This window comes from Branchiostoma belcheri, unplaced genomic scaffold (genome assembly GCF_001625305.1).
Source record: "Branchiostoma belcheri isolate BF01 breed outbred unplaced genomic scaffold, Haploidv18h27 scaffold2, whole genome shotgun sequence".
Taxonomy (NCBI): Eukaryota; Metazoa; Chordata; class Leptocardii; order Amphioxiformes; family Branchiostomatidae; genus Branchiostoma; species Branchiostoma belcheri.
In genome coordinates this window covers 7,410,712-7,423,724 of record NW_017803490.1, presented here as the reverse complement: position 1 = coordinate 7,423,724, position 13,013 = coordinate 7,410,712, and the positions used below count along the sequence as shown (strand labels likewise).

The following is a 13,013-nucleotide window of genomic DNA, read 5'->3' as shown; positions in this document are numbered from 1 at the left end:
GCCTCTTCTCGTCTGCGGCTCTTCGGAAGGGACGGTTTCTAAATTTTCTCAACTTTTTTTCGGGAAACGTTCGTCTGAAGTTGACCATACAAGATGCCGAGGGTAAGAATACATCTCATTTCCTTACCTTAGGCTTCTCGTGGTAATAACAACATTAGTTTTCTGTACTTTCCTAACGATTTACTGAAAAATTGTAAGCAAAACGTGCTATCCTTTTTAACGGCAACACCATCTTCAAAGGTGTATCTTTCGGGTTTTAACTCAGTGTTTAACTGTTCCCTTCGGCTTGTCAAATACAAAGTTCTTACCGCATACATGCAGCAAGTTCGTCAGGCATCGCTAAATGCTAAGAGGTTTATATATACCGTGGTTTGAAAGGATTAATGTTATTTCACGCAGTCTTGGTGGGATTTGGATTTTGATAGATGGCCCCATTTTATGGCCTTGTTAAATTATTCAACATGTAACACGTTTCATTATTCTTGGGGAGATTTTGCAGTCAAGTTTTCTTTTACTACATGAATGTTATTGTTAACGGTTTACCGTTACGTTAGTTCTATTTCGTGCACAAGTTTTACCGAATGCACACCGCGCGTTTGATCTAGTTTGGGAAGGTTCCAAACGTAGAACGATGCTCCACAAAAGCTCCAAACGGCGGAAACTGTCCCCAAGTAAGAAGATTAAACAGTTGAAGGTCGAGAGTTGACAGAAGGTTAGAACAGATTGGAGGTAGTGTCTGTCCACTGGGATACCTCCCTCCCGCGGGACCTCAATATAAACCGTTAAGGATCTTAATGATCGATAAGATGGAAATGTCTTAGGTAAAAGCCCAAGGATCATAAATATTCAGAGATTCTTTTCCAAGTACGTTTACGTACTAAGCAAACTTCAAGCCAGCAGACAAGTGACACGTTTAGATTAAAAGACAGCAACAATGTTTCTAATTTGGTCCTACATGGTGTCTTATTAAACCATCTAATCTTCAGCATTCGGCAATGTTACACGAATTACTTCATTCCTCAGCACACGTATATCAGATTACGATCAATTAATCAAGTTAGAGTTGCGAATTCGCTCGACAGCCTGGCAGCTAAGTTCTGATACGGAGACAAGAGGCAATTACTAGTCTCTCCTGAGGTCCTCTTATTGCAAACCAGATGGCAGAACTAATAAGACAGAAAAGAAATAACTTGGGGTCGTGTAGCGTAAGAACAGAGCGTTTGGCTCGAAACCGAATAGGTCCCGAGTTCGAATCCTATCATGCCACCGACCTTGTGTCCTTGGGAAATGCACTTTACACGCACAAATTTCCTCACTTCAGTCAGGTAAAATGAGTACGTCTGTTTTCCGTTCATTCGTTTTTCTGCTGCGTTGGTGGCAGCAGAAAAATAAGTTGAAAAAAGCTTGAGTGTGCCGTCGCAATATCTTGTAATAAATGTTGGAATAGAAAAAAAAAGAAAGAAAGAACTGCATGCAGCCCTCTTAAAAACATCCTTTCTGTCCATACACGTATCTCGTCATGGTTTACGCTGTTAGCAATAGAGGTTGGTTTCCTTTGTCATGATACTCTCCTGTAGATTTTGCGGTTACAAGAGGAAATCGTTCTTGTCAGATTATCTGAATGTCGTGGACAGAATTATGTTCTTGTTGGACACGACCAATAAAGCAAAAGGATTACATGTCTGCACAGTGTGATAAATTTGGAGATAAGGTATCCAAACTTGCATGAAAAGCTGTCACACTGCAGTACAATCGACAGACACATCCGTTACAGTACGGCTGCTTGTCGTCGCGTGTATTCTGTCTCTAGTTTTAGATCGATACAGAGTTAAGCTTGAAGCTGGGGCCAACTGCGTAAAGGGATCGTGAAGCACAGAAACTGTGTCAAGTAAACCAAGAGAAAAGCCACAAGAGATTTGCAGCAAAAGCTTTATCTACATAAATGTCAACTGCAAAAGACGATTTTTTTTCGTCTCAAACCATCGGCTTTTCAATGAACACGGTATTCAGCAACTACATGTAAGGGGCTGCACAGAACAAATATTTCATACGTACCGTTTTCATGCACGCAAAGACCCAAACAGAATGGTTAAATACAGAAAAGATTAACTTAATTTCGAGGATGTTACAACAAAGTGACAAGAAAATCGAGCGACCTAGTTTTCACTTCTGCAACATTAGCTCCTGAAAAAAAAAACTATGGGGTAATTTGAAGCGCAAACGCAAATGCATAACCATGATACTTGCTATAGCAAATATAACTAGTCTTTTTGACGAGTAGACCTCCTTTAAAGTCACAAAGAAATCCATTTGGCAAAGCAAATGTTACCTATAGGGGGGTACAATCAATATCCTAGGCAATAATGGGCCCATAACAATGCAAGACGCATGCTTACTGCGACAGCATATCTTACCACTTTGCCGCATTGCGTTTTGGTATCCATGTACTCTCCAAGCAGAGGTTTGGGTTTGGGGTTATTTTTGACGTGTTTTTAGGCTTTTTTATCGGGGTTTCTCTTTTGCACTGAAATTTTTTTTCACCCAACCCAACCTCTGCCGGCAGTCGAAAGCTTCAACGTGCTATAAACCTAATGATTTCAACACATTACGGTCGTTCTGCAAGTAGGTGTGAACCAGACGCATGAATATAGGCACAGTCAGCAGGAGGCGTGTGGCCGAATGAATGCCTTTCTGACTGGCTGGATGTGTGATAATCCACCACAGTAAAATGGATATCCCTAATGATAATTTGATGGTTCCCGGGGAGGAGCACTGTCACGTTTCCTGAATAGGTTTGCCCCGCCCCGGGGTGAGTGCCGGCAGAGGTTGGGTTGGGTGAATAAAAAATTCTAGTGCAAAAGAGAAACCCCGATAAAAAAAAGCCTAAAAACACACCAAAAATACCCCCAAACCCAAACCTCTGCTTGAAGAGTAGTAGCCCTGCACGGTGGGGACCTAGCCAGCCAGTCAGCCAGGGTTGCATGGGGCTTAAATATCAATCACGTTTATTGCAGTTTTTCCTTACTTAATCCTTAGTTTCCCTTTCCCCATCTGCTTCTACTTTACGGAAGAGTGTGTGGATATATTGGATAGAATAAGGCAATGGGTAGGTCAAGTTAGTCTCTACCAGACTAACTACGCTGGCTATATATAGAAGAATATTTGCCAGGGGAGTTTGACGGGGAGGGAAAGAAACTACCTCCCCGCGGCCGGACTCCCTCGGACAATTTTACTCTCCTTTTTGAAGAATTCTACGATCCGTATTCCCGTAGAAAGACCTGGTGTAGGCTATAAGGCCAAGTAGGAAATAGTAAGGAGCATCAGTTGGCAAATCAGGCTTTCCAGTACGGGAAGGCATACTACTAAAACGACTATAGATGTAAGGTTTCCGCAACGATGGTAGTATCTAAATTCTCATTACGTAATGATTTACGTGCAGAACTGTAAAAGGATGGCAGCTGTTTCACGCTATGATTAAGGAGAATTTCAATAATGATCTAATGAAACGTATCTAATTTCAATTTGTACCTGTTATCAAGCACGGTACACATCTCAATGCAAATTATCCATATCTTTATTGATTAAAATTGCGTTGTGAAAAGATGGGGGCTGACCGCTGGCTCGATGCCGTTGTAATTATGGATTCGTTTCTTTTGACAAATTATCGGAACTGCAGCAACAATTCTGGAACAAAGCCAACCTGACACACAAATTTCCTACTGCAGTAGGATTGGTGCAAATCAAGGAATCAAACATTTTCCTAATTACACTAACAGTTATTATTTGGATATATCGCAGGTCTACTAATGAAAAAGTCGTATTTTATTACTCTTATTAATTAAGTTAATGCAGATAAATACGTACTTTTTGTCGACATTAGTAAAAATTCAAAGTAAGGTTTCGTAAAGAATAGTAAGTGGGGTCGTGTGGAACCAAGAGGTCCCGGGTTCGAGTCCTGAACATGCCACCGATCTTGTGCCCTTGCGAAAAGCACTTAACACGACTTTCCTCACTTTACTCAGGTTCAAATGAGTATTGTATTGTCCCCTGTGTTGGTGGCGGCATCAATATGACTTGAAAAAATTGAGTGTGCCGTCACCACGTCTTGTGATAATATGGAATATAAGAAAAGAAAAGAATAGTAAGTGGTAAAAAGTTGCAAGGGTGAGAATATGTTTTGCCAAAGTCGCATTTTTCTTCACTTCACTCTTAAACTACCCGTAAGCTGATGAATGAAGACGGTATAGAGTGTATATATACAAGGAGGTTAATCCTCTTGGTACATGCAACGCTTAAACGATATTCACAATCGTCCCCCGTTGATCCAACGATAACACATTAGCCCTGATATACTACCATCGTCCTCCGATACCACAGTTAGGCCACACCGGTTCAATTTCTTGGTTAATGGAATTTTATACGAGAATAATGGAGCGGGCGGGCGGCCGAAAAAAATAAAAACAGGCCTAGGCATCCTATCATGGCCCAAAATGGTACAATAGGAGCCATGAAGTCAACACACCAGGCTGGTTCAAAATCTAAACAATGAATTTTCAACTTTTAATGATACCATTCCATTGAAAGATGTAATAACAGTTACTGTAACGACTAGGAAGAAAAGGACTGTTTTCAACTGTTCAGGGCAAAATATGAGCATTTTGCAGTTGATTCTGAATTCTTATTTTTTTTTTTGCGAATCAGAAAAGAAAATGAAGAGGGCAAATCCGAGAACCAACAAATTAAATTGGTGTGGCCTTACTTGGGATTAGGTCCAGGCTTATCGACCTTACTAGATTGTCTTTCCGACGAACATCGATGTGGACTGACATCGATTGTAGTGGGTTAATGTGGCGCCGAATATGCAATGTATCTTGGAATGGACGTGGGACCTATGATTAAACATAAAGTCAGACACAGGAGGACATCTGCTAGGATTATACATAACAATTTAGTACGGAAAGTGGAACCTTCAAGTGATCTTTCTAATCCATGGCCAGTAAAAGATGCAGCCTCACCAGTTTGTCTTGGTTAGTCTTTAACCCTCTTTAAGTCTAATGGTTCTAGGGTGAATCTTTAGTTATCCTTGGTAAAATTGGATCTCATACAAACGTAATATTATACTTTTTTTAAACCAAAGATTAGACGTGTAAGATGCAATCATACGATTTCCCACGATCTGTGATAAATTTTTATTTCCGAAACAAACAAAAAAAAATCTTGTTTAAAGTTAAAACTTTTGATCCAAAACAAAGAAATCTCTCACCTAGAGCTTTCGACCAGTCACTCTGGTCTTCCTCAGTAGACTGACCCAGTGAAGCTTGTCACGTGGCTTCTTTGAAGTGTGACGTCAACACTGGGTCAAAGGTATCTGGTAGACGACCTTGTCTGTTTTTTTTTTCTGTTTCGGATCACTGAGTGACATATGGAAAATCACCCACATTTTGTATTCACCAAGAAATTAATTACCTTATTTTGTAAGAATTGTTATCAACAATTACTGTTAACACCTACTTCAAGCAATATGAACGAAATGTAATACAGACCATTGATATCGTCCTCTGGCAACATAGAATTTAAATGAAATATATCCCTTGCACTATCTTGTTCCTTTTTTTAGAAGATCGAAAAAGCATAAAAGAAAGAGTATGCATATGATGCATGTACCAGATGTGATGGACGGTTCCAAGGTCCGTAGGTCAACGTCATTCCTCATTCTTTACCTTTGTTCTTCGACCTTAATTATTGATAAGTTGCCTCTGATAGTATGTTAGCGTGGGGGCAATAAGTTATTTCTGCCAATACCGTACTCGGATTTACACTGACCCCAACATTAGATTGCACTGGCCGAAAAGGTTAGCAAACTGGGCCTTTCTTCGTCGATGATGTGTGGACCATGTATAAGTGTGTGTGTGTATATTTATATGGGACCAAAAATAAACACACTTCAATCAAGACAAAACTCAGAAATCAGTCATAACAGAACAGTAGTAATGCGCTACTAGTACTGCTCAGTGAGAAGAAAAAGACCCAGGTACAAGATTCTAGAAGCATCCGAAAGCAGACAAAGAATTGTGCTATTCACCCACGAACTTAAAGTGAACGTAAAGTCAACGCCTACCTCAGCGCAACTCGCCAGCGACCTGTATAGCAAACGTTATTCGGTACAGCTTCTAAAACCTGGTGATAGCATATACAAAAATACAACACAGCGACGATAGACACTCAAATAAAACTCAATGCCGAAAGGATGTCAAATAAGGAGTTTCCGTATATGAAAAGATAGACAAAACAATGCCGGTCACTGACAAGAAATGGCGGGAAAATGTGAAACTCGATACCATGAGCGCCGTGCTATGGCGGGAAAACTGGTAACCAATACTTCATACCGGCGCGGGGCGGATTCTCTCATTCAATCCCTGGCCTCTCTTAAACATACATGTTTCATGTTCAGATAACACGAAAACGCTAGAAACATTTTTAGAACAACTATGTGACTACCATATGCAAACAGAAAATGCCACATAGAAACTGAAAATGTGCAAAAGCGACGCGCCCATACAAAGGTACCAGTACAAACTGCCGGGAGACAGTTGCAAGCCCACCAAGAGAGCGGTTGCCACATTGGTGTTCGCACTGACATTTGGCGGGAAAATGTGGAACCCAAAACCAACACCGTCGTGCACTGCTATGAACTGACGGGAAAATTAGAAACCCAATACCCTGGGTGTCCCACCTTCCCCATGACCCTTAGAAAGGGTCTTTTTCATAGTGGCGTTTCCTACTTTGGCCCACTAAGAGCATCAGTAGCAATACCGTCAACATTTACCATTAAGTGACTTTAGAGCTCACAGACTTGCCCTGAACAGAGACGGGTCCATTCCGTGAACAATGTTGAAGGATTCAGCCGAAAATTTGGAGTAAGTCCAAATTTCTATAGTGTTGGAATAAAAGCTTATTCTTTACTTCAAAATGAAAGAGACATGATATAATTTTTTTAGATATTTCTGTGGCAACATCTGTGTGATATCACCTTGTTATAGTACAGGTCAATAGATAATGTATTTTGGAATGTGGCACAGTCTTAACCATTACCATATACTACCATACGCGTGACATGGCACTCTTACTTCGTAATCTTACAGGAAATCAATTCGCTTCCTCAACAGTACGGCAGGAATCCAATTAAGAATCCCAGTTGAGGTCCCTGAGTTCCTCTGGGCATACAGGTTGACAGACAGAAACGATTTTCTACTTCGATTTTCTTTCAGCGGGTTGGCAGTTTATGAGGGTGCTCGTGACATCAATCAAGACGCAAACGGACGTCGCAATGCGTCTTAGTACCGGGTCTCAAGAAGGTCAGGGGGAATGAAGAGCACACTTGTCTTTGAGTAAAGCATTAAAAAAACCTAAGTGAAAAGGAATTTGTAAGTTGAAAGTGGAAAAATGCTAGTTGACAAGACGAACACAGTTGATTGTAGAGTACGGCATGTTGTTTGGATTCTTGACAGGATTTGTCATCAGTTTCCATGTGACGCGGTCAGCCAGTTCCAGCGCAAAAAATTATCCCAGTTTCTATTGCAGATCTACTGAAAATACATCCCCGAATTTCTTATGAGGCGTTGTCAGTATAGATAACGGACTAATGGCGCACCGTGCTATTTTAGATGAGTCCAATTTCCTCTCATAAAATTGAGTTTCGATCTACGTTAATCGTATAGACTTCATTCCATTTTTATTCTAGACAGCGGGCTAATTATATAGTGTGCACCACGCGTGGATGAGAGACTTGAATAAGTAAAGCAGATACGATGTTAAACATTTGTTTCTTTTAAATAAATAGATGTAATGTAACTTATGTAATTGTATGTAGATGTATGTTGTAATGTTTTATATGCTCTAGTCTCTCCTGGAAGATTAGCTGTTAACGACTTTTACCCAAATACAAAATGTGGAAGAAATGTCTCTCTTGCAAGAAGGACATGTCAAAATTTTAAAAAGTAGAAATTGGACTCATTAAAACGGCCATAGTGCGAAATTAATCTGTTATCTAAAAGAGATTGAGGCCTGTGTCCCCCGACATGCTCTGGGATAGTTTTCGTGCTGTAACGATTGGGTCATTCGATGCGCTAGTGAGAAATGCCAATGGCATAGTGAGCCGCTAGCATGTTGTCTAGAAGAACGGCGCCTTCAGCAGACATTGTGGAAACAAGAACTTTGATTTTCGTTAGATAACGAGATAGCTCTTACAGAGAAACTGCCTAATCCAACGATTATCTGGTCATTTCATGCTCCAGTGAGAAAATTTAACTGTCGGCCTGTCCCTAATTACAAGGGTGTTCCCTGAGAGATGTGTGTCTGGCATATTGTCAAGGCTTCCTGTTGCATTTCTACTGTACTTTCAAGTTTCTTGCAATCGATTTCAATGAAGCTGCAAATACTCTGTTGTATTACCTATACAATAGTAATGACAACAGTGAGCATAAAAATACCACAGTAGTTATCACATCTAGGTGGTCGAAGACATAATAATCTCATATTTGAGACGATTTGTAGCGGTAGCAGTCATTAATAATCTAAAATCAGAAGCAAACCCATAGTTGCAAGGACCAGGAGATTGCTAATAAGCAATATTATCATTATTCTGGACGATGATACATTTTTCTAATCGTCCTGGTCATAAAGGACACGGCATCTTCAGTCTAATTCTTGGTGACCATCTACAAATAATTACCGCAGTCAAATGACAATTCGTTCTTCCACTGTGCTAAATTACACACCAAAAATACAAGATCATGTGACCAAATATAATCATCTAAGCACGTAATTGACAACATTACGGACACACCCTTAAACGAAATGAAATGAAGGTTCATCAAAATAGCTAGTTTCAATTCTGCTGCTGATAGATTGCTTTTACATTATCCAAGGGTCACTGGATGGATGGAGGTCAGTTGGGCGATTTAGCCAAGTTTTTTTTTTTGCACCTGGGGCACAGCAACTGGCTCAATACTTGTATCCCCAAAGCTTCAGTTCTTTTATCACTTTTATTAGGTGGAACGGACAGTAATTCCAATGGCGCCTGGAGGACCTCGTGGCATTGCTGTGAGGTCTCCTTACCATGCCCTCGTCACCATGTACTGCGGTACTAAATGATTTTTTTGGCAAACGCCCAAGCCCACGATGAAATCATGACCGTGTACTTGGTACTTGTATAGCAACGAATACCGTGACTGTGTCAGAATATTTGATGATCATTAGAAAATGATTCAAAACTAGAATTATGATTAATTTAACGTATATTATGTCTCCAAGGCTTTGATGAAGGTAAATAAGCTCAAACCTAAACCAACACCTCACTCAAAGCAGAAATAAAGCAGATATAATTAACTGCTGTTGTTTTAGAAAATAGCATTTTGCATTTCCGGCAACAAGATGTAACTAATCTTTATTAACTGGAAAGTAACTAACATCTGTTGGCGATTTGGTGTCTTATATCCTTCTTTATAACGTGATTTTTTATAAATTATTCATAGTAATTTAATGGTTCGTTCGTAAAAACCTTCTGTCATGTTAATGGCTTCCTGTTTGTTCCAGGTAATGCACTCAGTCACGTCGTAAAAATAATCTTGGCGATGAAAGAATTGGCTAAAGTCTAATGCTATTTGTTATGTTAATAACATTTTAGTTTTGATAGTTCATAATACCTTTGAACGGTGTGATAACTTAAAACACGGTCAATTTCCTTTATTGCTACTAAAACACCAAAACAAACATATATACAGGCATAAAAAGTGAATGCAAAATGCTAGTGTAAAAGATTTTTTTAAAAAGCTATGCTTTACTATACTCTCCCGTACATACATATACTCCTCATTATCAATTTTTACAGTTCAGCATTTACAGACAAGCCGAAGGGACTCAATGCTGAAACCTGTTCAAAGATAACTTAAGTTTTTGTAAGAAATTTGTTTCAAACGTGCAAGATTAAAAAAACATGCAATCAATCCATTCTACCAAACGATCAAACTTTACATACATGTCTAGGCACGTATCCTAACATTGTCGTTCATGCACATACCAATGTATATATGTAGATCACGTATCTGTGCGATGGTGCTAAAAGTGGTCCTATTGATCCATTGAGGTCAGATTTTTTATAAGCTTGTCAATTAATTCTACGTGCAGCTAAGACGGTAATCCCATGCATCTACATACGCCTGAATATTGCTGACGTTGTCATGGCAATATCAAGCTCTTTCAAACTTTTGAGGGCTATGCTCTAGAATAAGGACCTTCGCTTATTGCCCAATGCTTGCAATGGTGACTGGTTTTAGCACAATTTGTAGCAGAAACAACTTCTATATCAAGATAAAACCATATGTTTGACTTGCATTTTGTAAGATGATAATGGATAATTATACTCTTTCGTTCCAGTATAATATGATGTTACGCTTGTTAAATTTTACCATGCAGATTGTAATTGAGAGTCAATAAAGTTTATGTAACTCCACAATGTTGTCATCTTTATCACCTACCATCTCATGACATGCATGTATCACCACTTCACTTGCATATAACATGGACTTGATATTGCATGTTCAGGTGACACCGAAGTTAAGAAAACCGCTTGTTCCTCCTTCTGGAAAGGTATGCAAAAAATAGATGGAATGTTGTGCCTGGTCTGTCTTGTGCACAGTCTTTGTGTTTTAAGATGTGTTTGAGCATAGTCGTCTTTGTTATAGTGCGATAGTGCAGTAACTTTGCATGTATCGTTTTCATGAGAGTATGAAGAAAATCACTTCAGAAATCTTTACAAAAATTGTACTAGAAATTAAACTAAAATTTAAAAAATGTAGATCGTCCATGGTAAGCTTCTAGTAACATAATGACCTACATGTAACAGTAAGACGAAAATCTTTCACAACTTCCACCTAAACTTTCAAGTCTACATATATGTAGTCATGCATTTCCATTTTGAGAAATTGGGGCGGCCAGAAAGTGCTTGCATAATACACATACTCTTATGGAAGCTTTGCTAATGTATTCCAAAGCTGCCTGCAGATGTATTAATACATGTAGCATGGAAGATGTTTTGCATGTATCATGTCACAAAGCTCCATCCAACCATCCATCCGCACGGAAATCCAGGTAAAATCACCCAGTAGTAACAGTAGTAACTCTCTCTGGTTCTGATGATCCCTTCGCACCAACCCAGGTTATGCCAAAGACTAAAAAGACCCAAGCGGTAAGTCATGAAGTTCTGTACTATGTTCAACTAACATTTTCACCGACATGTAGTGAAGGCACTATCAAATATGACTTGCTGTATGTGCATTTTGTACGTAGTTTTTCAATATATATCTGTGTGATAGACACTATTTTATGAACACTGTTTTAATGAATGTTTACTTGAAATTCGCTTTTATGCAAACGTGCAGTTACAATTTAAATTTGAATGTATTAATTCTAAAGTCTTCTCAAAAAGCATTATGTAGTATCTTCTATTACAACGTTAACTTTTATGTCTCGATACAGGCAACCGAGTCTCCAAAAAAGTCGAAGAGTTCGAGTAAGGTACGTGTTGGTAGATTACAACATCAATACACATCAACAGGGCAACTTTAACTTAGCCGCCGCATGCACCATTCTGATGGGAAATCGTTTAGTACCCCATAGCCAGCCATAAATGCTTTATCTTAGGCCACACCAATTTAATTTGTTGGTTCTCGGATTCGCCTCTTCATTTTGTTCCTGATTTGCAAAAAAATTTCAGAATCAACTGCAAAATGCTCATATTTTGCCCTGAACAGTTGAAAACAGTCCTTTTCTTCCTAGTCGTTACATTTATTCCATCTTTCAATGCAGTGGTATCATTAGAAGTTCAAAATTCATTGTTTAAATTTTGAACCAGCCTTTTGTGTTGACTTCATACCTCCTATCGTAGCATTTAGGGCTATAATAGGATGCCTAGATCTGTTTTTATTTTTATTTTTTTTCGCCCTGTCGCTTCATATTTTTCCTGAAAAAATCCGAGAACCAACAAATTAAATTGGTGTGGCCTTATAGTACATTGTAAAAACTAAAATCTTGAAGATCAACGTTTTACTATGATAACTACCAACATGTATGTATGTACTACCAACACAGATGAACTTTTATGATAACCCTATAATTCATGTTGTTCAACCATTAGATGATGGCATCCACTGAAGATGGGAATCTCATGTCAGAAGAGGAATATACAAAAACAGACAATGGAGGGAGTGAAACTAGTGAAAGTGAAACAGGAGAAGGGTCAGGCGAAACTGAGAGTGAGGAATGGTCAGGGTCAAGCGAAAGTGAAACCGGAGATGGGTCAGGCGAAAGTGAGAGTGAGGAATGGTCAGGGGCAAGTGAAAGTGGAGAGAAGCAGAAGACGCTCAGCTGCCCGCATTGTCACTACGACACAGTCCACAAGAGAAGGATGAAGAAACATGCGAGGACCCACCGAACACTTCGATGTGAGCAGTGCGACTATACCACCTCACAAAGTGTGAGACTGAAGCGTCACATGGCCACTCACACTGGTGAGCGACCCTACATGTACCACTGCGGCCACTGTGAGTTTTCATCGGCGAGAAAAGACGGCCTTTTTAACCACGTTAGGGCGGTGCATGGCGGCGAGAGACCTTACCAGTGCACATACTGTGATTATGCCGTGGCGCAAAATGCTCAACTTCGTGACCACGTCATGTCGAAACACACCAACACCAAACCGCACAAGTGCGCGCTGTGCGAGTATTCTGCTGTAACCAAGAAGAGCTTAAAGTTCCACGTCATGAGAAGCCACACTGGAGAGAAACCCTACAAGTGTGAGTTGTGTAATTACGCCACCCATCGAAAGCAGACTTTGAAAACGCATGTGGCCACACACAGTGCCGACAAACCATACAAATGCGAAATGTGCGACTACTCCGCGGTCCAGAAGACAGCTTTTAAAAAACACATGCTTAATAAACACACAGAAAGGAAGC

General features: G+C 39.7%; 1 protein-coding gene across 3 annotated transcripts in view; it reads left to right on the top strand.

The window, feature by feature from the left end:
- Positions 1–13,013, top strand: part of LOC109468909 (vitellogenin-1-like) — a 16,258-nt gene continuing 3,245 nt past the window's right edge. The window contains exons 1-4 of one of the 3 annotated variants that reach the window (XM_019767288.1): positions 1–102; positions 10,603–10,647; positions 11,216–11,245; positions 11,536–11,574. In XM_019767288.1, the coding sequence (XP_019622847.1) occupies positions 94–102; positions 10,603–10,647; positions 11,216–11,245; positions 11,536–11,574 (123 nt within the window). In that variant the 5' untranslated portion in view covers positions 1–93. The remainder of the gene's footprint in view (positions 103–10,602; positions 10,648–11,215; positions 11,246–11,535; positions 11,575–13,013) is intronic. The other 2 variants (XR_002140155.1, XR_002140156.1) reach the window with 2 other exon arrangements.